General features: G+C 38.2%; 1 protein-coding gene across 2 annotated transcripts; it reads right to left on the bottom strand.

Annotated features, from left to right (window-relative positions):
- Positions 1 to 2511: 2511 nt before the first annotated feature.
- On the bottom strand, positions 2512 to 26266 carry SLC13A1 (solute carrier family 13 member 1). 2 transcript variants are annotated; one of them, XM_086739992.1, is made up of 15 exons: positions 26168 to 26266; positions 24675 to 24803; positions 23817 to 23953; positions 19591 to 19778; positions 18921 to 18978; positions 18756 to 18831; positions 18093 to 18253; positions 13450 to 13569; positions 12139 to 12237; positions 11948 to 12049; positions 5633 to 5736; positions 4654 to 4763; positions 3825 to 3986; positions 2756 to 2893; positions 2512 to 2655 (listed from the first exon to the last, which is right to left on the bottom strand). In XM_086739992.1, the coding sequence occupies exons 1-15, from the start codon at positions 26264 to 26266 to the stop codon at positions 2512 to 2514; spliced, it is 1827 nt and encodes a 608-aa protein (XP_086596118.1). The 2 variants fall into 2 exon arrangements, with proteins under 2 accessions (XP_086596118.1, XP_086596119.1); XM_086739993.1 differs by having other exon boundaries at positions 18765 to 18831.

Genomic DNA, 26266 nt, shown 5'->3' with positions numbered 1-26266 from the left:
CTCTGTAGACCTCAATGTCATATTCAAGACTGAGGTTACCCCAGGCAGTTCTGTATTGGGAACATTAATAGAACTGGGGGGCAGCTCATAACTGGTTAAGAGATTTCCTCTGGCTGAACAAGAATTGCCTCATGGTTATAATACCGGTGATTCTTTGCAGAGCAGTGGAGACTGAAAATATCACGTCCACTGGGAGTGGTGAACATAAGGCCACAAAGAGGACTGCCTCCCTCTTTGGTGTTTCATTAAAAAATAAAAAAAAAAAACAGTTTTCCACATAGGAAAAACTATGGAATTTGGGATAGGAAAAAATCTATCCCAAATAAAAGGAAGAAAAATTAGTCTGTTCCACTCAAATGAATATATGTTTGTTCACCTGTTTAAAGACAAAACATTTCACTACAAGGATAGTAAAGCACTGGAGAACATTACCCAGGGAAGTTGTGCAGTGTACGTCTTGGGAATTTTCAAGATGTGACTAGACAAATCCCTGAGAAACCTGGTCTGAATTAATGCTAACTTTGCTTTAAGCAAGAGATTGGATGAGATGGTCTTCTGAGGTCTCTTCCGCTTGAAATATTCTATGATTCACTGTTTCCACTGTTCTTGAATAATCTGGAAATTACTGACAGAATTGGAAAGGTGATACCTGGGAACCTTGCAGTAAGAGCAGGCTCTTGTCTGGTTCTCCTCTTTATGTCTGCAGGACCAGAGGTCTACATAAACCATGAGCTCCTTGTTTCTATGTTGCACATTCTTCTGAGAAGACACTGTATGATACAATCCAAGACCCATGTCTTGGATTAGCTACTCGCATAAACATTTGCCTCTAGTACCTGATAATTTAGAGGCTTCATTTAGCCAGGTGTTGCATCTCTGTAATTGTAATCATTACTACAGGGGATCAGTTAACGTTGTTCGTATAGTGGCAGCTCCCAGTTGGCATAGTCATGGACATAGCCCTGTTTTACCAAGCACTGTATAAAAAATACAAAACAGAAAAAAGAAAAGGGAGGTAGCCATCCTAAAGAGACAGCAGCCTCAGACAGGCTGAAAAGTGTGGTAGCAAGTACAGATAGTAATTATTTACACAAAAACATTGTTAAGAAAAGGTGCTGCTTTAATAACATTGCAGCTGAATCTGCAACCGGTAGCTGATGGAAGCAAACTACATATATAACAATCCTATACACTGTGTTCTGGCATTATAGAAGTCATGACTGACATCTCTAGTCTAAATATGCACTATCAAAAATAGATGTAAACCATCTAATCAAAAAACAAAAGCGCTTTTTTGGTGGTGTTGTTTTTAGGAAAAATGGACAATTTACAGTATCTGTAAAAGACAGATTAAGGTTTACAGCCATCATAGAGGTGCCCCAAGGGATAACTCAAGCTAAATACATGCAGCTTTGATTCAAAATACTAACTAAATGCTCTTTACAAATTGTCACAGATCTTCCCAACAGGTGAAAAGAACAATCCTGTAGTCCTCACAGTGAGAAACATGTAACAACCATATAAAACATCATTATTTGAAGATATCTTTGAACTCCAAACTTCCATTCTGACTATGTTGCATTGTTTTGTGTTTACAATATTAACACAGTCTAGAAACCTTAAACTGCCACCTGTCCCGTAGAGATCATGAGCCTCCTCGTGAAGATGCGCTGTAGTCTTGACTGATGGATTGAGCATCACATCTTCAACACTCTGTCTTGTGCTTTCCTTCATCAAGGGGATATATCTCTACTTTTGGCAGAGAGGTATGATGATAATTTAGTCTCTATTCATATAGATCAACTCAGATCTATCTATATATGTCTATCCAGAAAACTACTAAACAACAACATGTTTCAGAGAGGTCCTGGAAGGACGTAGACTGAACATATGCTTAAGTATATATTCTCCTTCCAAATTACAAGGTGCTTAAGAGATAAAGTGCTGTGTAAGTGGTCGTGCTGCTCTTCTCCATTTTCTGTACATTTTTGACGGATCTGTAAACTATGTGTTCAAGACAATGCCCTGCCTGATCTTTTGTTCGTGATCAACACCATTTCAAACAATGTTTGAATCTAGAAAACAGATAACCAGTATGTTCTTGGACAAACCCCAAATATCACCAAAGTAATAGTAATAAAAGGTATTTGAAATAATAAAATATAAATCTCATTATTTCATTACCCTGAGAATGGGGGCAAACTGCCAGTAATAATGGCTATGTGCATTTATTTTTTCCTTCATAACATGAAGATATAAAAATTCAGCCTAGCTGAACTAGATTAGAAACTTGATCTAACTTGATGATATTTAGAAAGTCTAGCACTCCTCCTGATTAGACTCTCAAACTGGATCATCAGTCTCCGGGACTGTGAAGTATGACATTTACATTAACGTGGATCCCTACTGCTGCGGTGACAAAAAGCATTTTAAGTGACCCACCACATATTAGTGGAAAAGAAAAGAAACAAAACCAATTCAAAACAATCCCCAGGTTTTGTTGATTTTTTTTTACAACCCAGTGCTATTTATAGAAGGAATATTTGGTGCCCAACTTGGGTAAGTATAGAGATCGAATATCGGCACTATCCATGTCATAATTGCAAGCATAACTACGGCAACTCCGATGATGTTAATGCCCAAACCAGCTTTCACCTGAAGAGAGGAAAAAGAAAGCAGAAAATCATATCAAGACATGGAAGAAAGTTTTTAAAATGCTAAAAATCTCCTTTAGGGAGTTTTACTTAAAACTCACCATGTCCATAACAGTTAAGTGACCATATGAAAATACAATGGCGTTGGCTGGGTTTGCTACAGGGAGCAGAAATGCAAAGGAAGTACACAAGGTAGCAGGTATCAAAATGAAAAGTGGGTTCACATGAATGGCTTCAGCCTATTGTAAAATAAAAGAGAGACAATGGCTGTCAAGGGACACACTGGCCAAATGAAATACATAAATAGAATTGTATTATATTAACACAAGTGAACTGTGAACAGAACTGCCAGTTTAAATAGTGAGAAATAACCTTTTCTGATAATTCATTTTTAGATTGTATCTGGGAATGCTTCAGAGGAGAAAAGGTGATTCTAATATGGAATAGCTACTGAACTTTAAATTCACACCTAATGTTTTCTAATTGTAATTGATTCCATAAAATGAGACTATTGCAGAGAGTGGCCACTGCACAAGCACTAAAAGCAAAGCACTGCAAGAGATATGATAAAGTTAAATTTGTATATAATGCATTGGAAGGATTCAATGAAGTGTGGAATGAGGTTTCTTTGGAAGAGAGGGAAGGGGCATTAGTATGTGCTAGCCAAGAGAAAAATCTACAGACTAGAAGATGATCAGTAAGTTTTGAAGAAGAAGAAAGAACTGGGTGTTTTGGTAAAGATGATAAGAAAGGACACAATTGAGCTAAGGAGAGAAGAAATGAGAGTTACACATAAAGCACATTTATTAGCCCTCTGTTCTCTTTGGTGACAGCTTGAAATGTGCAATGTTAACCATTTTTGCTGAAGAAACACCAAGAGAGCTGTCCTGTTTAAGTGTTTCAACTGTTTGCAAATAGGAACAACAGCGTTGATTTATGAGTGTTGAACTTTTACCTAATTGTACTGAATTTTCAGCACATTTGTAAGAAAGCTCCAAAACAACCAAGCATCCAATGTACAACACAGCACAGCACAGCAAAAATAAAATAAAAAAAAAAAAAACAGGACATATCTTATGAAGACTTTCTAAAACTACTTCTTTGAGCAACTGTATTCTTACATGGATGACAGAGCAGATTCTGCTTAAAAACAACCTGCGTTATACTCACCAAAGGAGATAGTATGGGCAAAAATATCGTAATGGTAGCTGGATTGCTGGCCACTTCTGTTACTGAAGTGACAATAAGGCATGATATCAGGATGACCAGCCACAAGGGTAATGATCCTAGAGGGGACAATTTACTTGCTACCCACTCAGAAAGTTTTGAAACCTGCATAAGGAATATAATAACATTATTACATTGTACAAATAGCTGAAAAGAAAATTTAATAAATGGTATAGAACAGGAATTTACTCATCTGCTAATTGTGAACTATTTGTATAAAAGAGAAAAAAATCTGAAACATTTTCCATATTCTACCGCATGATTTTAAGCACATTTTTCTAGTTCAGTGGTGTCCTATAGGAACCCATGCAAACTATATTCCATTTATATGTATTTGCAGCTCTGAAATGTTTAGAGGAGTTATGATCAGAAAACTCTAATATGCATCTATCAGGCTTCATAACTAGAGTCTGGGCCCAAACCTGCTCTGTTTACTGGAGTAGCCAGCAAGGCTCCACATTGGAGGTGCCTCTGTGGCATGGGACATTAACCCTCAGACTTTGGAAACAGTATGTTTGTACAACTCCTACTGCCATCAGGTTTAAATTAAATAACAAACGGTAATAATCATTGTGCATAGTCTTTGAAGACAAAACAAACTTCTTTTTTGTAACCTTGCTTTCTGAACATCTTGAATATTTGTCTCATTTATTTTATACAGTATTGCTACAGAATAAATTGCTAAAACAAGAGGATAACTGTGAATTCACTGTATGTCTGAGTTGCTTCTGATGTGGGTCATGCTAATTGTTCAGTATTGTCTATAAATTACCTCACAGCCATCTGCCAGTGCAAACCCACCACCAACAAGAATAGCTATTTCCCACGGCATGCATGACTGAAATTCCTTCCAAGTAATCAGTGGAGTGTAACCAAAAGCAGCTAGAGAAAAAAAAAATTAAAAAATTAAAAAATCAAACAAACAGCCCCCATCAACATTTAAAAAACATACTGAAAAACATCTTGAGGAAGTACTTGGGAAATACTCATACACAAAATCTCATCATTATAACATGAAGAAAGTCTTTGACATGAACAACTTGCACTTTCTGCAACAGATCCTTAGCTGGTGAAAACTGTCACAGCCTGAAGACAACAGACCTACAACGGTTTCCATCAGTGGAGCACTGACCCCTCTCCCCTCCTTCCCTATGTGGAAGATAGCTATGGGATATCAATAAGTTTAATTTACTCAGTAAAACTACACTGCTCAGACAGATTGCTGAGCAAATGCTGTTTCACTTAGACTCATTTAGGTTCTGATCTTGCATTCTCTTCGAACCGCTAGATCTCATTGATTTCAGCAGCAGAACTGAATGTATAAAGAGGACAAGCCAGAGGTATACTTCAGTCAGGGTAAATTCCGTTCTGAAGGGGAAAAATTAAATGAGAATGGACTCATTTACCATGTCTAATTTTATAGGGTACCTTCAATAAGCAGTAACATTTGCAGAAAATGAACCCAACCATGCCCTGTGCAGGCCCGTTCAAAGCCCATTGCAGTCAATGGAAAGGGGGTTTCCATTGGCGGTGGTGGGCTGCAGGTAGCAGGTTCCTGCACAGTGCTACCTCCTGCTTAACTACTGTCACTGACTTCCAGGCCAGGGATGCTTTATATCCCAGTAAGATCCTGCATTAAGATTGTAACATTAGCATTTAACAACATTTCTCTAACAAATGCAGTAAATTGTATTTATGGGTGCATCTTAGATACCTTATTGTAGTAAAAGCCACATCAAAATATACTCAACTGTTTTCTCCATTTGAAGTCCTGGACAATGTTTTTGCTGGAATAATAAAGAACAGGAGGCCTATCAGTAAGGCAGTTGTTGAATCCGTAGCATAGCCTTTATACCTAAGGAGAAGTTAACAAGAAAAAAACACATAAATATGTATAGTCAGGAAGAGTGGGGGAAAAGAGTGAAGATGAGGGTGGAGCGGCAGAAAGGAGCTGTTATGGACTGACCACAACCCCCCATTCCCCACTTCTGCTCTGCTTGGTGCAATGGAAAGAGGTAGAGGAGGCAGGAATGAAGGAGTGAAGTTGAGCCTGGGAAGAAAGGGGGTGGGGGAATGGTGTTTTAGTTTTTGTCTTCGTTTCTCACCATCCAACTGTATTTTTCATTGTCAATTAAATTAAATTAATTTTCCCCAAATCGAGTCTGTTTGGCCCATGATAGTAATTGATAAGGAATCTCACTGTCTTTTTGTCGACCTATGAACTTTTTGACCTTATTTTCTCCCTTGTCCTACTGGGGAGTGAGAGAGTGACTGAGTGGGCATCTGGCAGCCAAAGGTCAATTCACCACATCTGTAGAAATATTAGATACAAGCCCCCTAAATTCATAAATAAGCATCTTGAGAAAGCGTGTGTTATTTTATCACACAGAAATAAGCTGGGGAAGGTGACTGTTTGGACACAACTGATGCTTAAACAACTAATTTTCACAGTTCAATGATAAATTTAATAACTGTAACATGCTCTGTAGTATATTCAATCCAGCAGGCCTTAAGAGCACTGTGCATAGGATGCACCACAAAGGAGGATGGTTCTGTGGCTAAGAGAAGGCAGCAGAGCTTTATTATCATCCTCCTATGGCTGTCACTACTAGGGCCATAGACACAAGAGCCATGTTTATTTTGGTCATTTCCAAAACCTGAGAACTGCTTGCACTAGTGTTTCTTAAACTGATCCAATATCCTTGTAACTTGTACAGAGCAGCCCCAAGTTCAGGTAAAGAGCAAAGCTGAGCTCTAAAGCCATTTTGACACATCCTTCTGATTCTGTCACACACTGTCTGGTGGTGACATATCCCAGTCTGTCTTATTTCAGTCAAGATGATCACTCTGCTAAAAAAAAGTTAAAACCAACATTTTCTTTAGCTTTGTTACTTTTTTTTTCTATTTTCTGTAAGTTCTTTGGTAAGTTTTCCTGAACCAATATACCAATATATTTGTCCTTGCAGCCTCACACCATATACATTTCTGCATACGCAGCTACAGTAGGTCCAAGCATAACTTCCCAGCAGATCTTCCCTGCAGCTTAAGTTTTTATACTAAACCAGAGCTTTTCACTGAAAGGGAAAAATCATCTCCCAGTTACATGTTACAAACATATAATCTGGTAGATCCCTTTGCTTTAACATGGTGAGGTTCAAAAAATCTTTATATGCATAGCACACTGACACCACAATCAGCAGTTTTAGCTAATACTGTCACAGAGTGAAGCTGCCAGAAGTTGAAGTGGTTCTGTAATATATTTTGTCTCCTGCTTCCTATTGTCTGCTAGCACAGGAAAGACTTTTTAAAAAAACCAAGTTATTATTTTGTTACGGTTTCTTAAGGCAGAGGATTCTGCCTAAATATCACATTTAGCCTAGGACTGGATGCACTGGGTCTCAAGAGCAGAGAATCTCTTCCTCTAGGATTCTATCCTGCACTCTGCTAGGTGTTTTGAAGGAAGGCAAAATTTAGATACAGAAGCAATTCATGCTGCCACTTTCTTCTAGGTAGCTGTTTCTTCACAGAGTATTTGAGGTTGGAAAGGACCTCTGGAGGTCACCTGGTCCAACCCCCCCCTTCTCAAGCATAGTTACCCAGACCCAGTTGCCCATAACCATGTCCAGGCAGCTTTTGAATATCTCCAAGGATGGAGAGTCCACAGCCTCTCTGGGCAACCTATGCCAGTGCTCAATCACCTTCACAGGTAAAAAGTGTTTCCCGATGTTCAGGAGAAACCCCCTATATTTCAGTTTGTGCCCATTGCCTCTTGTACTGTCACTGGACACCACTGAGAAGAGCCTGGCTCCATTTTTTTTGCACCCTTCAAGGTATTTTTAAACATTGACAAGATGCCTCTGCAGCTTTGCCTTCTCCAGGCTGAACAGTCCCAGGTGTCTCAGCCCCTCCTCGTAGGGGAGATGCTCCAGTCCCTTAATCATATTTGTGGCCCTTTGTTGGACTCTCTCCAGTACATCCATGCCTTGTACTGAGAAGCCCAGAACTGGATGCAGCACTCCAGGTACGGCCCCATTAGTGATGAGCAGAGGGGAAGGATCACCTCCCTTGACCTGCTGGCAACGCTCCTCCTAACACAGCCCAGGACACCATTTGCCTTCTTTGCTGCAAGGCCACATTGCTGGCTTATGTTCAACTTCGTGCCCATCAGGACCCCCGGGTCCTTTTCCACCAAGCCACGTTCCAACGATGTGGCCCCCAGCGTGTGCTGCTGCTCCCTGGGGTTGTTCCTCCCCAGGTGCAGGACTTTGCACTTCGCCTCGTTGAACTAAAGAGGCGCAATTTTTTACTCACAAAAACTTAGTATCCCTGATGCAAAAAACCATTCTCAGAAAACCTACATGGGACACAAACAACATCCTACTGTTAGTCATACTGTTATGAAGAGACACGTGGCACCATGCCAAACAAGCTTTTCAAAATTTTTTCGCAATTTTGAGACAGCCATTTTTCAAAGTCCATTTAGCCAAGTGGTAATACAATTGCATATACATCTACCTTTTTTTGTATCACTGCAAATCTAATTGTCCTATAAAGAAGCAAAAAAGCTGTTGGTTAGGGAAATCTCACAATAACTCCAACTGAGATCAGTGTAGAGAACAGGACTGTGGACAAAAGTACATAGTGGCCTTGTATTGGCAGTAAAGAAAGGAATAAACCATGCAGAAAAAAGGAAGAATACACTGAGGCAAGCATGAGGGAAGCCTATGATGCATACATCAGCTGTAATCAGCTGCAGCCCAGTGTTGAACTTTCTGTTTCTTATGACGTTCATAAAGCCCTGGCCAAAGGCCAACTTGAAACTCCTCTAATTGCAGATAATACCCTACAGCCTGGAATCAGGCCAGGACATGGAAGGAAACTGCTGTAACAGCAATGATGTGTGATCCTGTGCTGTCAACAGCTGGGGAGGAAACAGGCGTTTTTACTCTGTGCTTCTCTCTGTACTATTATACAACAGTTATTAAAACATCCTGCTGTCTGCCTCCAGAGGGAGGTAACAGGGACTCCGAGCAGGACAGGAAAGGATTAGTCTTTAATAGAGTTACAAAATTTTCTTAACAAAAATTAACTGGTAAAGGTAATGTATATTTGAAAAGCATCTGATAATGCTGTTTAGAAATGAGTTCTATTCAATTCTGATACAGCACAAATGTGGGTCAAAAAGTAGCCCTTAAAAAGCGTGGGGGTATCGTATTTAAATACAAATATTTCTGCTGAGATTTCAAAAAAATCAGTGTCTGTATTTTAAAAGGGCACTCAGTAACTTGTGAGAATGAGCACAAGGGGCTAAGAACATGAACATGGGTGGTGAGTGTGGTGAGAATTTGTTTCTTGAAGAAAAACCCTGAGTGTGCCATTTAGTTTGTCAAAATGAAGGTTATCATGTGATATCATTAAACCGGACACCTATATTCTTAAGGCACTTATCATAGAAACGTTTTTAATCCAGCAGGGAAAGACAAAAGCAGGTGACTGGAAGCTATATTCAGACAGAAAACAAGGTACGAGTTTGTCTTGTTTACTTTGGCAACAGAAATGATTACGCACCAGGACAGACAGACTATCAAGGAAAGTGGTAAATTCCAAAATCCGAGGAACCTGTGCTTTGCTACCATGAAATCAAGCCTGGTTTCTTTCTGGGAATTCATGTTCTAATAAAATAAAACTGTACTGGGCTTAACACAGAGAACAATGTAGCTCTTCTGATCTTCAGTATGTTAGAATAAATGAACTGGCGGTGCTGTCTGGTTTAAGACCCTGGGAGTGGTCTGAATTGTACCTATAGGACCCACTCATGGGCCATAGAGGGTCTCAAGGTTACTTAGAGCTCTGACTTTGCAGCTTTTCCTAAGGACAAAGCTCATCTGTGCAGATGACAGAACTTCCCTGAGGCTGCCTTGAGACTGTGGGGTAAGGTCCTGTGCAAAATAAGTACTGCCAGGTTTCTGATAAGAAATCAGATTTCTAAGGGTGGAGAATATTTCCTTGCTGTTGTTTCCTGTAACATGAACTTAAGGAAGTTGTGCACATGCCTATCAGTATACTTAAGTGGAAAAAACTGGACGACTTTGTATGCGGAGGCATTAGGGAACACACGTGCATAAGAGATGTGAGCCGCAGATTCATGCAGTGCTAGAAGCCTCTTGCACATCACGGTAATGTGTGCAATGTAACCACTGACAGAAACGCAGTGCTTGAGTTTTGAGTTCTTTTTCCTGATGGCTCCTTTATTTTCTTTAAAGAAGATGGCTCACTACTGCTCCCAGCTGTACTTGTGCTGGCTCCTTGCCCCACTCATGTCTTGGCTGAGGAGTTTTCTGTTGCTCGGAAAAGTAAAAAAACCAATTTCCTGGTTTTATGCCAATTAATGCAATTGATCGATAAAGTAAAGCTATCTAGTAATAGGCAAGGTCTGAAGAGTAGGAAATGCTTTCTTTCTCTTCAAAGGTTTTGTTAGGCAGTAATACAAGCTTTGTTTCTCTTCAGGTTACCTCACTGAAATAGTAACATGATTCAGTCTAATGTGACATGACATGTGCTTGCATTTCTTTCCAAGGAAAACGTTAGAGGGCACTCAAAAAGTAGCATCCCCATGCAGAACCTGTAATCACACTTATAATATTCTGCCTTTTCTTGCCAGTGAACAAAATCCTCAGTCAACAGTAAAAACACAACTTCAAATAGGAAAATGGGGATCTCTGGACTGAAATAATCAATTTGAGCCATAAGTCCCAAATCTGAAAGGTTGTTTACAATGTCTGTTTTTCACTATCAGATGTGTCTTGTTAAACAGTGCTCGATAAGCACTGAATGTTAATATGAAGAAAGAGAAACAAAGCTGGCCTGATTGCTTAGCTGACTGATTGCTTGATTAGGTCAACACTCCAAAACCCCTTCAAGAATACAGTGTTTCATATAAGACAATGATAATCAGCTCTGCTGTTGTTATAAGAGAAAAAAAATGTTCTCTTGCAATTTTTTGGATCATGAAAAAACAATTTTAAAACAATCCTATTTTTTATTGCACTTTGAAATGCTATTTTTTTTTTTACACAAAATAATTTTGCTTTGCACTTTAAATCTTCAAAGGGCTACAATTTTTTTTTCTTGTAATATTCCCGATCAGACTTTCTGGCAGAGGATTGTGTGTGTGTGTATGAATCAAAGAGAGGAGGCATGATGAATGCATATTCACATGTCATTTATGACAGACACACAGGAAAACAAAATGGAAAATTACCATTCAAGCCCAGCACTGGCCTTTGATCCATCCAGTAATAAATGTTAAATCCAGAAGGGCCTAAACAGCACAAAGTCCTGCTCCTCCCACTCCTGCAACTACTTCCTAGTACTCCAGAGCGAAACTCAGACCTTTATCACAGAACTGAAATTACAGTAATTACAGCAAGAGAACAAGAGAGATCACAGTATTATAAGTTCTTGCAAGAGCGTCCAATTCCTTAGGGAAAAAAGCCCAGGTGATTGTGGGGAAGGGACTGAAAACCAAGCTTCAGCATGAGGCAAAAAAACATAATAGTTCCTGGATTTTTGGTTGTTAGTTGAACTGTGATGTTGAGAGAGTTATGTATGAACAGATAGTAATTTAAATCATTAATTAGAGCTGTCAAAGCAGGGGATGTTGGTCTGTATGCATGCAAGTGTGGCTGTCACTAAGGGCACTAGATCAAAAAATTCTAACCAAAGATTTATTCTTGAAACTGTAGATTTGATGAGGAAGTAGGATATTGTAGCTTCAGTCATTATACATTCTCCCTCAGTGGATCAAGTCTAAAAAATAGATGCAGTTCCTTTTAGGAGGCACTTTATTTTATCCTGTACTGGGTTTAGCACATTTCAGATATTGCACACATACATCTATGAAGTTGCTGGAGTTTACCTATTCTGTGTACACTACAAAGGTTTTCAACAACTTCATCCTGGAATATTTCCAAAGTATTGAATTTTTTTTTTTTAATTGAGAAGAAAAGAAGGTATGCTGTATGACACAGTACAGTTCTTGTTGGTTTATCAAAAAGATTACTTACTTTGGGAAGAGTGAAGACCATCCTGGGATGAAGCCAGGCTCTCTGGTGAACCACAGCAGGGTCATTAGAATGAACAAGACAAGTGTAACTATTTCTGGGTAGCTAGAGCAGAAGCAGAATGGGTTATACATTTTCCTGAATCTGCACTTGGATGTACTCGCTCTTGTTTGCAGACTTATATTTTGACATACCTCATTGATCCAAGCTTCTTGTACTCCTCCTGAATCACCTGTGCTGAGGCCAGTTCTCTAGCTGTTTTCTTCTTACCACACTTGAACATATTTTTAAAACTGGAATGTAAATCAGCAATATTGAAAAATGAATTAACAGTGCATGCAGAAGAAAAAAAAAGTCCAACCTTTCTGGGTATCAATAGCACTTTACAAAAGTAAAATTCTCACTTTATATTGCAGTATCTCCCATTTAATTATCACACACCAAACTGAGCATATGCGAATTAATTGACAAAGCCCAATGGGAGATTGACAGAGAGAGCAACAAAATGTGTCCTGTTATTGACTAGCTCATTTGCCCAGGAAGGATGAAACTTTAATCATGGGAACTAATTGAAATAATCAAATACATAACATGGCTATTTAATGAAAGTCATCTATGACTTTGCTTTACTTTGTTTTGTAATGAAAAAGTTTGTATCGCATGAGCAGCCTGCATACTGATCAGCAGACTACTAGGTACCAGTGAGGTTTTCATTCTTGGATAACACCCTTACATAATGTTAAGAAGAATATTATAGAAACAACTGAGAAAACGGAAACAATAAATGTTCATATATGGAGTGGTAAGTGCAGGATGAGTTTAAGTCTGCTTAAGAGTGGACAGTCTCACTCTTCATCTCCTGTGCCGTACCATTCCATGTAATTGTGGAAGACAGCTGTCCCCATTGTTACCTCTGCAGTTGTTAGTAAACTCTTGGAGAACAAGACTTTGAAGAATGAGGCCAAAGTAAGTGTTATCCTCTCCAAAACCTTAAAAGCACAAGCTCTGAGGGGAAAAAAAAACCCCTACCATACCACTACATATACATTTTGGAAAAGTGGAAGTTTTTTTACTTCACATTTACAAATATAGTCATCCAGTTTATAAGACAGATTTTGCTCAAGTATTCAAGCCAATCCCTGACTCCAGTGAAAAGCAACACCCTGACTACAAATCTTCCAGTCTTAGACCAAAATGTATAAAATTTCAGTATTCTTCTGTCTTGCATACATGCACTATTCAATTATGATGTGAATTTATTTTAAAGGAATGGGTATAATCGTTTCTGAGATGGACATTTTACTTTGGGCTAAGCGCTCAAGGATCCTTATTTTAGAAAATTTTTGTTGCATCCAGAGACTCAGCTATGCTAATCAAGGATGTAAAAAATCGCTGTTGCTGCATTATCTTCCTATTAAGCCTGTTAAACTTAGATGCAATATTTACTCCTGGTACAAAATATTTCTTATATTAACCTTTATTTATTGATTATGACATTTACTTACTCAAATCCAAGGAAAAGCCACTGGAGCCAGACCCAGGAGAGCACCAGAATAACGACTGTGATGGGGATGGAAAGGATAAACCAGGATCCAAAATTGATGCACTGGCAAGCTGGGTAACGTCTGAATGAAAGTAAAACACCATTCAGTTGAGCTTTGCAAAGGAATGAAGACTTGTGAGACATGCCAGAAAGCCCTGTTGCAAGAGAGTGCTTTTGGCTGGCGGTTGACTTCAGCATGAGCTGGCTTCTGGTGTCCTCTCCCCTCACCCTCTCATCCTGTCCGCAATCATCATGACCACTACGGGGACTAGCTGTGCTACTTTTTTGAGCATTGGATCAGCAACAGGTCTGGGGATCTAACACCAATCTAGGTGAGTCTAACCTGAGTTCAGGAGTCAAGGAAGGGCCACTCACAGCATTAAGGACCATTCAGACTACAAAGAAAGAACTTGAAGAAAAGCTATTCTTTGAGAGGAGACTTCAGCACAAGAAACGATACTCAAATGAACAAGCTCCAATGAACTTAGAAGACAACACTGGAGACGACTGCTGAGACTTGCATTATTTAAGGTTCCATAAGAGATTCAAAACTTATTAGAAACAAAATTATTACTGATTTCCAGGTAAGGCAGGAATGTTCGTTTGTTAGGTGGATTGTCTCTCCAGTCATCTTGTCTCTGAGGCTGTCTTAATCTACTGTTTACAGATCTGGGCCATTCAACCAGAACTCTCCCTGCCAAGTGCATTTAAGAAAAGGAGAAATAGGCTTTGGTTTTCTGAAATAAATTAATTTAAGTTTGAATGAGATACATGCCAAATAGGCAAAAATGCTAGGTAAAGGGATCTTGTTTTTTAATTTACTTTATGAAAAGAAGTTATTCTTCCTTTGACCTTTTCCAGCTCTACTGAGACAGTTTTTAATGCTAAAAGTGAGAAAAGTCTAGTCTCCTTGAACAGCCTTCCTCCTTTATGCAAAAATCAGATGGCAAGGAAATCACAAAGTCTAGACAGGCTGTAATGACTATTTCCAATTCAAATTCTGATGGTCACATAGGTCTTTGAGGCAGTAAATGCTTATTATAAATGCTTTCTCAAGTATTGTGCAAATTTTAGAATTGATCTATATTTATTACAATGCTTACATATATTGCAATTAAAGTGCCAGCAGGGACTGAACCAAAACTCCTGCCTTTCTTGAGGTGATGCTCTAAATTGCAACTGTATATAGTGGTGAGGCAGTGAAACTGGAATAAGAAAAGGCTATTAAATATATTTTTTTATTACATGGCTATTTAGATTTTTTACCTGATTAGCCACATCAATTTTTGAATGTACATATTCCAAGATACATAACAAGATAAGAAAAAACTGACATCAGCATAGCAATGATATATAATTTCATCACTTGTTAAAGTGTTTATGATCTTCTTTCCTCAATTATATGTGACAATTCCTTATTGAGCAACAAAACAAGCTCTTGAAAAATTTATACGGAAGAGTCAATTCCATTATAAAATGTTAATTGATTGTGGTCAGATTTAACAGTATGTTTGTGCAGGGCTGAATATATCTGTAACTATTTCTAGTAATCTTAATATTAAAGTTAGCTATTCTTCCTCTTCAGAGTAAATATTCTTCAGTTAGACTGATAATTTAAATTATTTTAAAAATTATATACTATACAGTGCTGGTTGGATTATCTGCTATTGTTGGATTATCTCCTACAAGTCTTGCCTGAGGCAAGGATGGACAGGGCACATCCTGTCCTATTTATTTTTCAGACTTATTTTCTTTGGAAAATGAAAAAGTGTGATTAATTTTAATAATCTTTATTTTACAGTGATTCAGTGCCAACCACAATAAAGTCTTTCCAGTCAAACACTACAAATGCCAAAAAATTTGTTTCATATAACAAATCCAAATAAGATTATTCCTTTAATGAAGTTTATAAAATTGCTTTGGTTGAAAATAATGTAATGTTGGCAGAGTTTGATTCTTCATGTTGGAAGATCAAAGTCAGTAACCAGAACAGGATTCAGGAAATGGAGCAAACTGTGAGTGAGCCTGGCTGGAGAACCAAAGGTTTCATTCTAGGAGTTACTCTTCCTCAAGCATGGGAGAACTTAGTTCTTTCTCTGACCCAGTGTTTTCTGATAACCCTTTCTCTCTCTAACCTCTCTACAGCCTTCCCCTCATCCTAGGGTGCAGCTCCTAGGATCCATGGCCCTGCTCTAATATGGCCCAGTTGCGAACCTTGGCTTGCAGTGCTGAAGAAACTGCTTTGTTTTGGAAAGACCTGTGAGAAAGTCTCCATAGCAGAGCTGTGTAAGATTAGATAGGTAAAACTGCAGGTGTGAGATAACTAACGCAGGGATCTGCAAGGATCTTCAAGCCTGAAGGATTCCAGAGGAAAAACAGCAATATAGAAAGGGATAAAATACTAAAGGAAAAAAAAAATAGAGTCAGAAGAAAGAGACTTTGCATCACTAAGGATCTGTTCTAGGGAGCAGTGAGGACCAAACCATTTCATCTTCATTGATGCCTCCCTGGCCAGTAAAGGCTTCTGGGTATCTTATGGGCCGTGGTGAGCAGTCTAATGCTGGGCCTACTAGCTGGCTACACATCTTCTCAATGTGTTTAGCCAATACTTTCTTTTTCTTTTTTTTTTTTTTATTCCAAGTTCTCTATATTCTAGACACTATATTGTAGTGTCTCTTTACATACAGTTAAAGAATGAATAGAGTGACACTGAGAGGATCAGTAACAAATCTGTCTTGAAAAGGAACCCTTATGGAAGTTGGTGTCACTGGCAGAGATGCTTCTGCCCTGGGAACACAGCGTAATTGTTTGTCCTAAATCAACAGCAGGTTAAAGATTCGCAGCAACAGACAGGCTTCAGTGCTATCACAGATACACTGGTTTCCTCTGCATGTGACAAAAGAAAAGGAAGGACGGAGAGAACAGTAAACACTAATTCCAGCTTATTTAATACTAAGATTGGGAAGATATGAGGAACATGGAATTTTGCAGTGCTATTTTAAGTCTTTTGTCACCAAGTGGGAAACCCAGGAATATGCTACATACAGCTCTTTGGCTGAATTCTCCTTCCTTCAGATGCTTATGGTACATGATGGTAGACTGCAAATGTGTCCAACTCATGCTAACAGATCAACTCCTACTTCAGACAAGGCATAAATACAAATGAGGCCTCTAAGAAGAAGGGAAGCAAGACAGTTAAAGACAAAAATATTTGCAGTTAAGCAATAGATTCATCTTAACCGAAGGATTAGGCTAGTGGTTGTGTAAAGATTAAACGAAATGCCAGTGGAGTTTAAAACTGGATCACACATGCAATGCTCCATGTACAGCCCATGCTCCTAGCAGAGGGTGAAGACCCACGGAGAGAACAGCAATCTGCTTATGCATTCTTGAAGAGTTTGTTAACAGCTAAGACAAACTGAAAAACCATCTGCAAGTCAGTTTTCTTCAAGTTTCCTACAACTGCAAGGAAACGAACAAGAACAGTTCTTACCCCTAATAATCAATCTTGGATTCTTCTAGGCTCCTGAGTGTGAAGCCTGCTTGAACCAGAAATGCTTATACATCTAAAAGTTTAAGTCTGAAGGACATATAATGCCACAGTCTGCCCTGGGTAGTTCTTTGGGCCCAGTAACGGGCACTCTTATAACTTCCAAACTGTTGCCACTGTTGCTATCTGCACCAGACCTTCTCTTAGCACAGGCTGGTTTACACACTGCACCACTTCAGTCCTCTTTAGCAGCCTGCAGAAGGCAAATATCACCCATTCACGGAACACAGGTTGGAAGAAAATCTATCAATAAGTGGTCTTTCACCATGTTGTCATCTGCAATATAGATTAGGGAGCAGAGGGTAATAAAATGATTATGTTTTATTTTGTCCTATTTTAAAATTAGATAGGAATATTTCTTGCAATGAGCAGTTTGCAGAATAAAAGATCAGCAAGAACTATTGGTTTTTCAAAAGCTTTCAAATGAAATCTACTGATTTTCTTTTCAAAGTAGTTCTACTTAGAAGAGAAAAGGAATATTAAAGAATGTTTTGAATAACCTCAAAACACAGTGTTCCACTGAATGCAAAGTTTCAGACTGGTTTGAAATGATTTGCTTTTTTTTTTTTGGCTAACAGACCTGAATTCCTCATTTCAACAATGCACTAAGCATAGCCTCCTGAAAGTCTCCTGATGCTCTTTGCTAAGCAGACCTGAACTTAGCTCCTGCAGTACTTAGAAATGAGTAACTGTCATTTAAGGCAAGATAGTGTCTGTCATATTCATGCTAAATAGTGTCTTCCTCCTCAGATAAGCCCATCCATTTCCATGCAGCTATTCCAAAAGTACTACTTAACCAAAGAATGGTCATCTTTTTGCATGTGTTGGGTGATCACTTATAGCTTTTCCCAGCATAAGGCAAATACAACCACGCAATTTCATTTTATCTTGTTAACAATAAATAACAAAAAATAAAGCAATAGAATAAAATACTATCAAATCAAAGAGTAGGGTTTCTAATGCATTTTAGAGGAGCCATGTATGTGAGAACTTGGGAAAGAACAGTTAAAATTCTGGATTAAGAAGAACGCAAATAATTTAATATAGTCTCTTACGTGTTGAAGTGTTCAGCAAAAATAAGATTAGTTGATGTTCCTGTGATTGTGGTCAGCCCTCCAATGGTAGCAGAATAAGCAACACATAAGCACATCACTTTGAAAATCCCACTGTATTTCTTCTGTCTGCTTTTTCTCTCTGTTTCGGCAGGTGGTAGGTTCTGTTTAGAAAGAATGTACACCAATTGATATATAAGAAGGGCTCATCATCAAGCACAAGAATAATATTCAAGGATGTCCCAGAACAGCCAGACAATTTGCAGGCAATATAGCCATATGCATCATGGCTTGGTTTGCTGTTACAGTGGTACTACAATTATTCATGCAAAGGAAAAGAAGGGAGAGTTAAATACTGAAGTCCTTTGCCTGGCCTATCTCAATCTCTACATAGGAATGTCCTTTGTATATACTGATACATATAGACCTGGTATACAGAGCTTGTTCACTGGTGAAGTTGGTTTAACTTGTATAAAATACACTGGGAGTGCAAAACTACTAATGAAATAACTACATAAGCAAACTGTATGTATATGTGTATCCACACACATAAATATCTTAGTCACATGAAACTAGCTTCATTGCTAGTGGTGCCATGTTAGGTGTTATACAGAAGTGAGAGGTTAAAACTAAGTTACACACAGTAGTTGCATACTAAAAAGACACCTTAAGTACCTGTTCCTTTTCTTTTTCATTTTCCTTTTCAATTGTGCACACAGTACTAGTCATATTGTTGTCATATCTGGAAAAACAAAGGTATATATTGTAATAAACAGATATTCTCTTTAGATGAATTCTTAGAACAGAATTTAGTAAATGAATAACTATTACCCATTAACTTGTTTTTCTTTCTCTTTCCAGTCACTGCTTTCACATTCTCCTACATTTTCTGTAAGATATTGATGGAAAGACAGATAAAAATTTAAGGGAGCAAAACTGGAAAGGCTCCATCAGCAAGACCCATTCCACGCAACAACTTTGCATCATCCCATGAATACATTTACAAGTGCTGATCTTAAAAACAGCTAAGTTGTGCGCTACTCCTTCATGACTCCTATACACCAAAGTCTGAATTTCCTAATGATGAGAAATCTCTTCCTAATGTACAATCCAACTGTATACATAACCAGTTTAGACTCGTTTGTTCTCCCAACATTACCCTAGAGCCTGAAGAGCACTTTTCTCTCTCTAATATTTAACCTCCTTTGTATTTATAGCCTGTAGTCATATTTCTTTTCAGACTTTATTTTACTAGGCTAAACAAGCCAGCCTCTTCGCTTCTCCTCTCCTCTCCTAACTGCCATATTCTGCACCTGTTCAGTTTTAATTTATCTTTGTGAGCATGAGAGACCTCCTACACAGTAATCCAAGAGAGGTCTCACAATGAAGCACGTAATGATGCTAGTACTTCCCTAGCCATTCAACTTTATTTTATGTGTGTGGTGGTTTCCCCACTGCAGAGTGAGGGTGGGCAAAGACAAAAACTGCCCTGTATGCCTACCGTCCAGCTCCAGTGCCGGGTTGATCGTGCCATTTGAGTAAGACATCTCCAGCGCATCAGCTTCTGCTTCAGCTTTGATGATCTGTTGAGCTACAGCCTCTACAATTGGCATCACCATGGCAGCAGCAGAGGTGTTGCTGAGCCACATTGACAAGAAAGCACAGCTAACCATGAAACCCAGCGTAAGCCTGGAACAGAAGAGAAGAGTCTGTGGCTGCTGCAGCAACACTTCTATCAACGCTCTATTTAATACAAATGGAAAGCTTTTTCAACAGAAAAGTTGAATGTAAGAAACACCAAAAATTTAAAGCTTGTAATTGACTTCTGAGGAAGTTTATTAATTAAAATTATCTTGAACAAAGACATTTCTCACTAAAATGATTACAATTTATAATTAAAGGATGAAATATATTATAAATTGAAACAGAAGCAATAGTGTTTATTTACAGAATGATACTGTATTTGAATTATCTTTCTTTGAAGAAAGTGCCCCATGCATGTCTAATTCAAATGAAAGTTGAAATGGCTCTACTGCTAATACTATTATTTTGTATTGTACAAGCTAGGTCAAAACCCTGGACTTATCACTTAGGCTGTAAGTCCTCTAGATACCAGTCCAGGTGTTACAGGAAGAAATATTAACAATTCAGTAAGTGGTACTTTACTTAGTTCTTAACCAGAACTCTAAGACAGGTATGGGGAATCTTTGTGCTTCAATAAATGTCATATTTGATATTAAATGGGAAAGTGAAAGTCATTACAATGTCTTAGTCTGGTCTTGGCACAGCTTATGCTAAGTTTACTACAAATAAGAATTGCACCTGTGCAATTCATTATTGCACTGATGCAGTGCACTGAGTTGTGGCAGTGGTTGGAGCCATTCTAGTTTTTCACTAAAAAACTCAAATATTGCATATGATATCTGGTGAAGCTGGACAGTAGTTTTAGAATACAGACCACATTGTCATTTTTAATGCATCTTTTGGAGTTGTAAATGAGAGTAGTCCTCTTGACTTCTTGTCCCAAGATGTTGGCAGTATCGTTAAACATCTGCCATGCATCACCACAGTAGGAGAACATGTGTGAGTGTAGGCACTGTGGAGTTACAGCATTTTTTGAGAATTCATTTGTGCAATTTGTAAAGCTTTTTGCCTAGCCTTGATCAAAAGCTTCACAAAAACTATAAAGATTAGTCAGCACATGATGGCAAGTTTTTATAAAAAAAAAAAATGTAAGCAATATTTTATGACATAGAAATACCACTCAAAATGTTTCTCATAGTCTTTCATTTCACACAACAGCAACATTTCAAACTTGATTTTTTCTCACTATGGTCACCTTGTCTTTTCTCTATGCACTTTGAATTGTGTAATGATGAATGATCTGCAGACATGCAAGTGGTGGACCTGATTCAACACAAATTGTCATCAGTACTATAAAACTCGTTAACTTTATGCAGTTTTTCATTAGGTCCTAAGATGGAAGTTGGGAAGAATTCTGTTTTCAGGAAAAACATTTATGCAGAAAACACTGGTCAGGCTAAGCACACTAAGTATGAATGTTCATATTGTAGGAAAATATAATCTTAGTACAACCTACAAGAGGATTTAAGAGCAAAGCAAATTAAGACGTTCACTAGTGTGTTTCAAAACTGTTCATCGTAAATTTCCAGCATTTGTTGGACTGATCATCAGGTGACCATTTAGTACAGTGTGGTTTACTCTAATGAGTGACTCTAAAATTGATGTTAAAATAATAAAATATTATTTTTTAAATACCTGTTCAGCCCAGTTTTTCTGCATTATTTTCCCTGTGGTGTTATTAAAAAATATTCTGCATGGAATCTTGGATGAGAGCTTCATCTACATTCAACTGGAAAGTCACTCTTTGCTATATAATGCACAATCAGTGTTTTATTATTCATTCTAGTTCTTGCAGGTTGCATAGATGTATTCACCTTTCCCTGCCAGTCTGCAGACAAGACTGTATAGCTCAAATGACAGGAGGCCTTTAGAGACTCATGGAATCGTAGAGTCATTTAAGTTGGAAAGGACTCTTAAGATCATCAAGTCCAATCATTAACCTAACACTGCCAAGTCCACCACTAAATCATGCCCCTAAGCACCATGTCTACACTCCTTTTAAATACCTCCAGGGATGGTGACTCAAATGCTTCTCTGGGAAGCCTGTTCCCTTTGGGTGAAGAAATTTTTCCTAATATCCAATCTAAACCTGCCTCAACTTGAGGCCATTTCCTCTTGTCCTATCGCTTGTTACCGGGGAAAAGAGACCAATACCCACCTTGCTACAGCCTCCTTTCAGGTAGTCGTACAGAGCCACAAGGTCTCCCCTCAACCTCCTTTTCTCCAGGCTAAACAACTCCAGTTCCCTCAGCTGCTCTTCATAAGACTTGTCCTCTAGACAAGTCACCAGCTTTGTTGTTCTTCTTTGGACACACTCTAGCACCTCAGTATCTTTCTTGTAGTGAGGGGCCCAAAACTGAACACAGTATGTGAAGTGTGGTCTCACCAGTGCCGAATACAAAGGGATAATCACTTCCTCAGTCCTGCTGGCCACGCTATTTCTGATACAAGCCGGTTTCTCCAGAAGAATGCAGAAGACTCCTGCTATTCTACTTCAACTGCTGCATCCTCCATGTCCGCTACTGGAGAAACCTCCTACAATGATGTCTCTGCCTTGGGCTGGATGAGTTCCAGTGTGCACAGGCTGGCTGGGGACTCCTGCTAGTGGAGGAGGAGGGCTGTGCACAAAGAACAGCGTGCATCACTTTGCAGTGGGCATGGCTAACGCGCAGCAGATGCTGGGAGGTGGGATGCTACTCTCTTTCACAGATCATCTTATCATAATCTTATCACCCTTTTGTCATGATCAGGAAACATGACAGAGCTGAGGTAGTTGTGAGGGATACTGTTTTCTGAGGGTTACAAAGCTGTCTGTGGAGTTGCTGTAGGTATCCTCAGCAGCTGGCTGTGTGTTTCTGCATCCACAGTTCCCCAGCACTGTTGAATTTAGCACAGCATGCCATCCACTTGTGTTCTTCCTTTCAAGATTTCAGCCAAAAGGTGAGGATTTAGGAGTGATCAACAAAAGGGAAGTTGAAATAACAAAACCTGCATAGCTTAAGAATATAGCTAAAGATAATGGTAGGCAGTTGAACAAGAACGTCAAAAAAAGAAAGCAAGCTATCAGCAATCAAAAGATGCAGGAAAAAATAAAAAGGCATGTGATATTTAAGATTAGGACAGATACATCACTGAGGAATAGAAATAATCCAGCACTTCCATGAGGTTTTATTATTTAGAACACCTAAGAGGTATCTTATTTTTTAAACCTGGGGTTTCTATGTTTCTGACTTTTTATGTCCTGTCACTGTCTGCTTCCTCGCAAGGAGTCATAAGCATCATGTATTCTTTGAAGCCAAACTTGCTCTGCAGATCTTATCTGCAGTCTTACTGGTGTGTTGAGAGTTAAATCTGTGGGCCTAAAGCTTTTCTGCAAGCTTGTAAAGCAAGCAAAGAAAAGAGTTTTAACTTCATAAGATATATGCTGATACTAAGTAGAGAGTGTGTCATTTCACGTCCCTCATCACCTTATCCAGCTAGGGATGTTCCTATTCCTTTGATACTTTCTTCACAGGTAGACAAATGAAAAAACATAAATAAAGACATTGTGCTTGATGTGTTTTTCCTTCCCCACTACATCTTTAATTTTATGACTTCTTTTCCTCACTGTGTATTTGAAGTCTTCTTGTATTTTTGAGTAGAGTCCAGAATTTTGCAAACAGTATTGAAATACAAATTAATGGTAGGCATAGCACAGATTTTTCCCTGTATGATCCAGTCATATTTTTATTGGTGCCTTCTGTATTCTAGGAAGTGGAATAGCACAGTTTTAGGCATCATGTATGTAACGTACTAATCATCATTAAGAGACAAGACCCTTATATTATTCACAAATTCATCAAATTTTTGGTTCAGAAGGATCTTTATTGTGAACAGAATCACTGCAGGGAACTTTCAGTTAGGATTTCAGCAAAATAATAAAGTGTCACCTACAAATCAATCATATAATTTCAAATATCTACTTTGTGTCAGCAGAAAAGAAAGGCTGGATTTCTACTAAAGGAAAAGCAGTGGGCAATTATTTCTGCAATAGAGAGCTTTCCACAAGTATTATTGTCCTTCAAGACATAGTTTAATACATACCATGCAGGGTTGACACCCACCAGCATCACCATTCTTAAAGCCACTCTTTTGTGGAAATTCCATTTTTCTATTGACGTTGCCAAACAAATTACTCCAATCAGCAGCAGATGAAAGTCTTTAAAATAAGCAGATGCCACCTGAAATAGAAACAAAAATATTTTGTTAGCTAAATGATGACTTTTTATTAGTATTTGGTGTTAGAAGTTTAATGAAAAAAAAAATCAGTAAAAGTATATATTGAAATAAATATTGAGATAGGTTTTCAGCTTAAATTTAGACTGTTAATTTCATTGAAACTCTTAATTTCATTTAAACCAAATGATGCAGGGGTAACTTCAATAAAGTGCATAGTGTTAAAACAAAATGAAAAATAAGGCTTATGATACGAAAAACCTAAGATCATCATTCACATCTCACATACAAACTAAATTACCAATGAAACGTTGCTTTTATTCAGTCATCTATCCAACAGATAAAAGAACAACTTTAAACATAGACAGAGTATGATCATCTGTGGTGTCCTGTCTTTGACATGCAGATATATATTCAGTATTTAGCACATGGGGTCTTTACTGTGTCATCTCACTTGTGTATCATTAAGGATATTTTATATCTATCTAGCATTTTCCCATCAACTGGCATCTAAGCATCAAACCACAATCTAGAAAAAAAAAAGTTAAAGAATTATGAACAAGTCCTGAGGACAAAGCATGTAAGCAAATCTTAAGGCAGACCTACTGTGATTGGCTCTCAGCAAATCCGTGGATTAGCCCATCAGGTTTCAACATTATGTAGTTCTTTCCTTGGAGAGTTTATCATCGAAATCCGTAATATGATAGAGAAGGAAAAAAGGGTTACCTCCTTGGATTCCATTATACCAAACAACGGGAACATAAAGGCAGGGAGCAAAGCTGAAACAGCCAGAGGCAAAGCTTCTGTGAGCCAAAAGATGGCAACTACAAACAACGTGTATGCACATTCCGCTTCCTAGAATACAGAAGGCACCAATAAAAATATGAGTGGATCATACAGGGAAAAATCACAACTGCAGAAAGTCCAGCTATGTCAGTAAAGAGGTTCCCCCCACTTGAAAGGGACCTGAATTTAGGGTAACTATTGTCTGCTATTGGTAATCCTACTAAGATATAAAACATAGTCTGTAAAATAGTTCTTTTTTTTTTCCTAAAATATAGTAAAATTACTTAAATTCTACCATTATGAAAGGTGGAAAAATAGTCAGCTGCCTTTTTCTTCAAGAACAATTAATCATCTAGGTCATTCTGGAGCATTCTCAGACCATGAATTAACATAAATCACAAACATTCTGAAGCTGCAAAGAAACCTTTAAACCTCTAGTACCCACAGTCAATAACAGGTCAAATTTTGTCTCTCCTGTGATCAATGAAGTTCTGTCATCAGCGTCAATAAGGCAGAGATATCATGTAATATAAAAAGCAGTGTGTAAGACTGACAGGAAACAGTTGTTTTTAAGACTTGCAATTTTAGTGAGTGTCTTTTATTTACATTCCTGGAAAAAAAGGGAGGTTTTTATTTTTTTTTTTCAGAAGAATTTACTTCAATGCTGCCCATAAAATGCAGCCACAGTCAAATATAATGAGATTAAGTGAGCCTAGTTTCTTCTAGAATCTTGAAGCCTCTTTTGTGTAACTTTGATTTATATTTCTGCTCTTGAAGAAAATGGTTTAGATCTTTTAATGCCACTGGTTAGGGCATTAAACTACTCAACAGCAGCAGAGATCATTTGGACTGGGAAAGGCATAGCTTAATGAAATGCTTCTGGGAACCTCTGACTGGAAAACAGCAATGTTAAATCCAAGCCAGTCAGCTATGGCTAGCGTTTATTTTGGGAGGAAGCTTGTGCTATGTATGAAACAATTTGATAGTGTCAATTCATTTATCACCTAGTAAATGTTCATCTCACTTATGTCCTATCACATTAAGAATTTCAGAAATTGTTAATGTTCAGAAAGGAAAGTGAAATATTGAAACTGTGATGTGAGGCAGTGTGAAGCATATTGCTCTGTAACTCTAACCTATCTGTGAGGCAGATATAAATTTATGCAGATATATACATTTCCTGAACAAGAAAACAAATATATAATTCAGAACTTCATGCAACCAGATAGAATCTTTTCTTTCATTAAAGCTGATGTCTTGTCTACATTTCTATGCAAATATTCTGAGTTGGCAAAAAAAATACACAAACATCATGAAATCATGCAAGGTCCTCTCCAACCCAAACCATCCTATGATTCTATGATTTTGAAAAGATCTAGGAATCTCAGGCTTGACATACAGGTGCAAAATACCTCTCAAAACAAGTCACTTACTTTGGTTTTGATGATAAGTGGAAGTGGAAGTAAAAGCAGTGGCGTGAGGACAATGAGCAGGAACCTTCGGTAAACCAGGAGGTAGCTAAGAATCTTCAT

The sequence above is a fragment of the Chlamydotis macqueenii genome, chromosome 1, assembly GCF_036417535.1.
Source record: "Chlamydotis macqueenii isolate bChlMac1 chromosome 1, bChlMac1.mat, whole genome shotgun sequence".
Lineage (NCBI taxonomy): Eukaryota > Metazoa > Chordata > Aves > Otidiformes > Otididae > Chlamydotis > Chlamydotis macqueenii.
The sequence above is the reverse complement of the archived record's forward strand: the minus strand, read 5'-3'. Positions and strand labels throughout refer to the sequence as shown.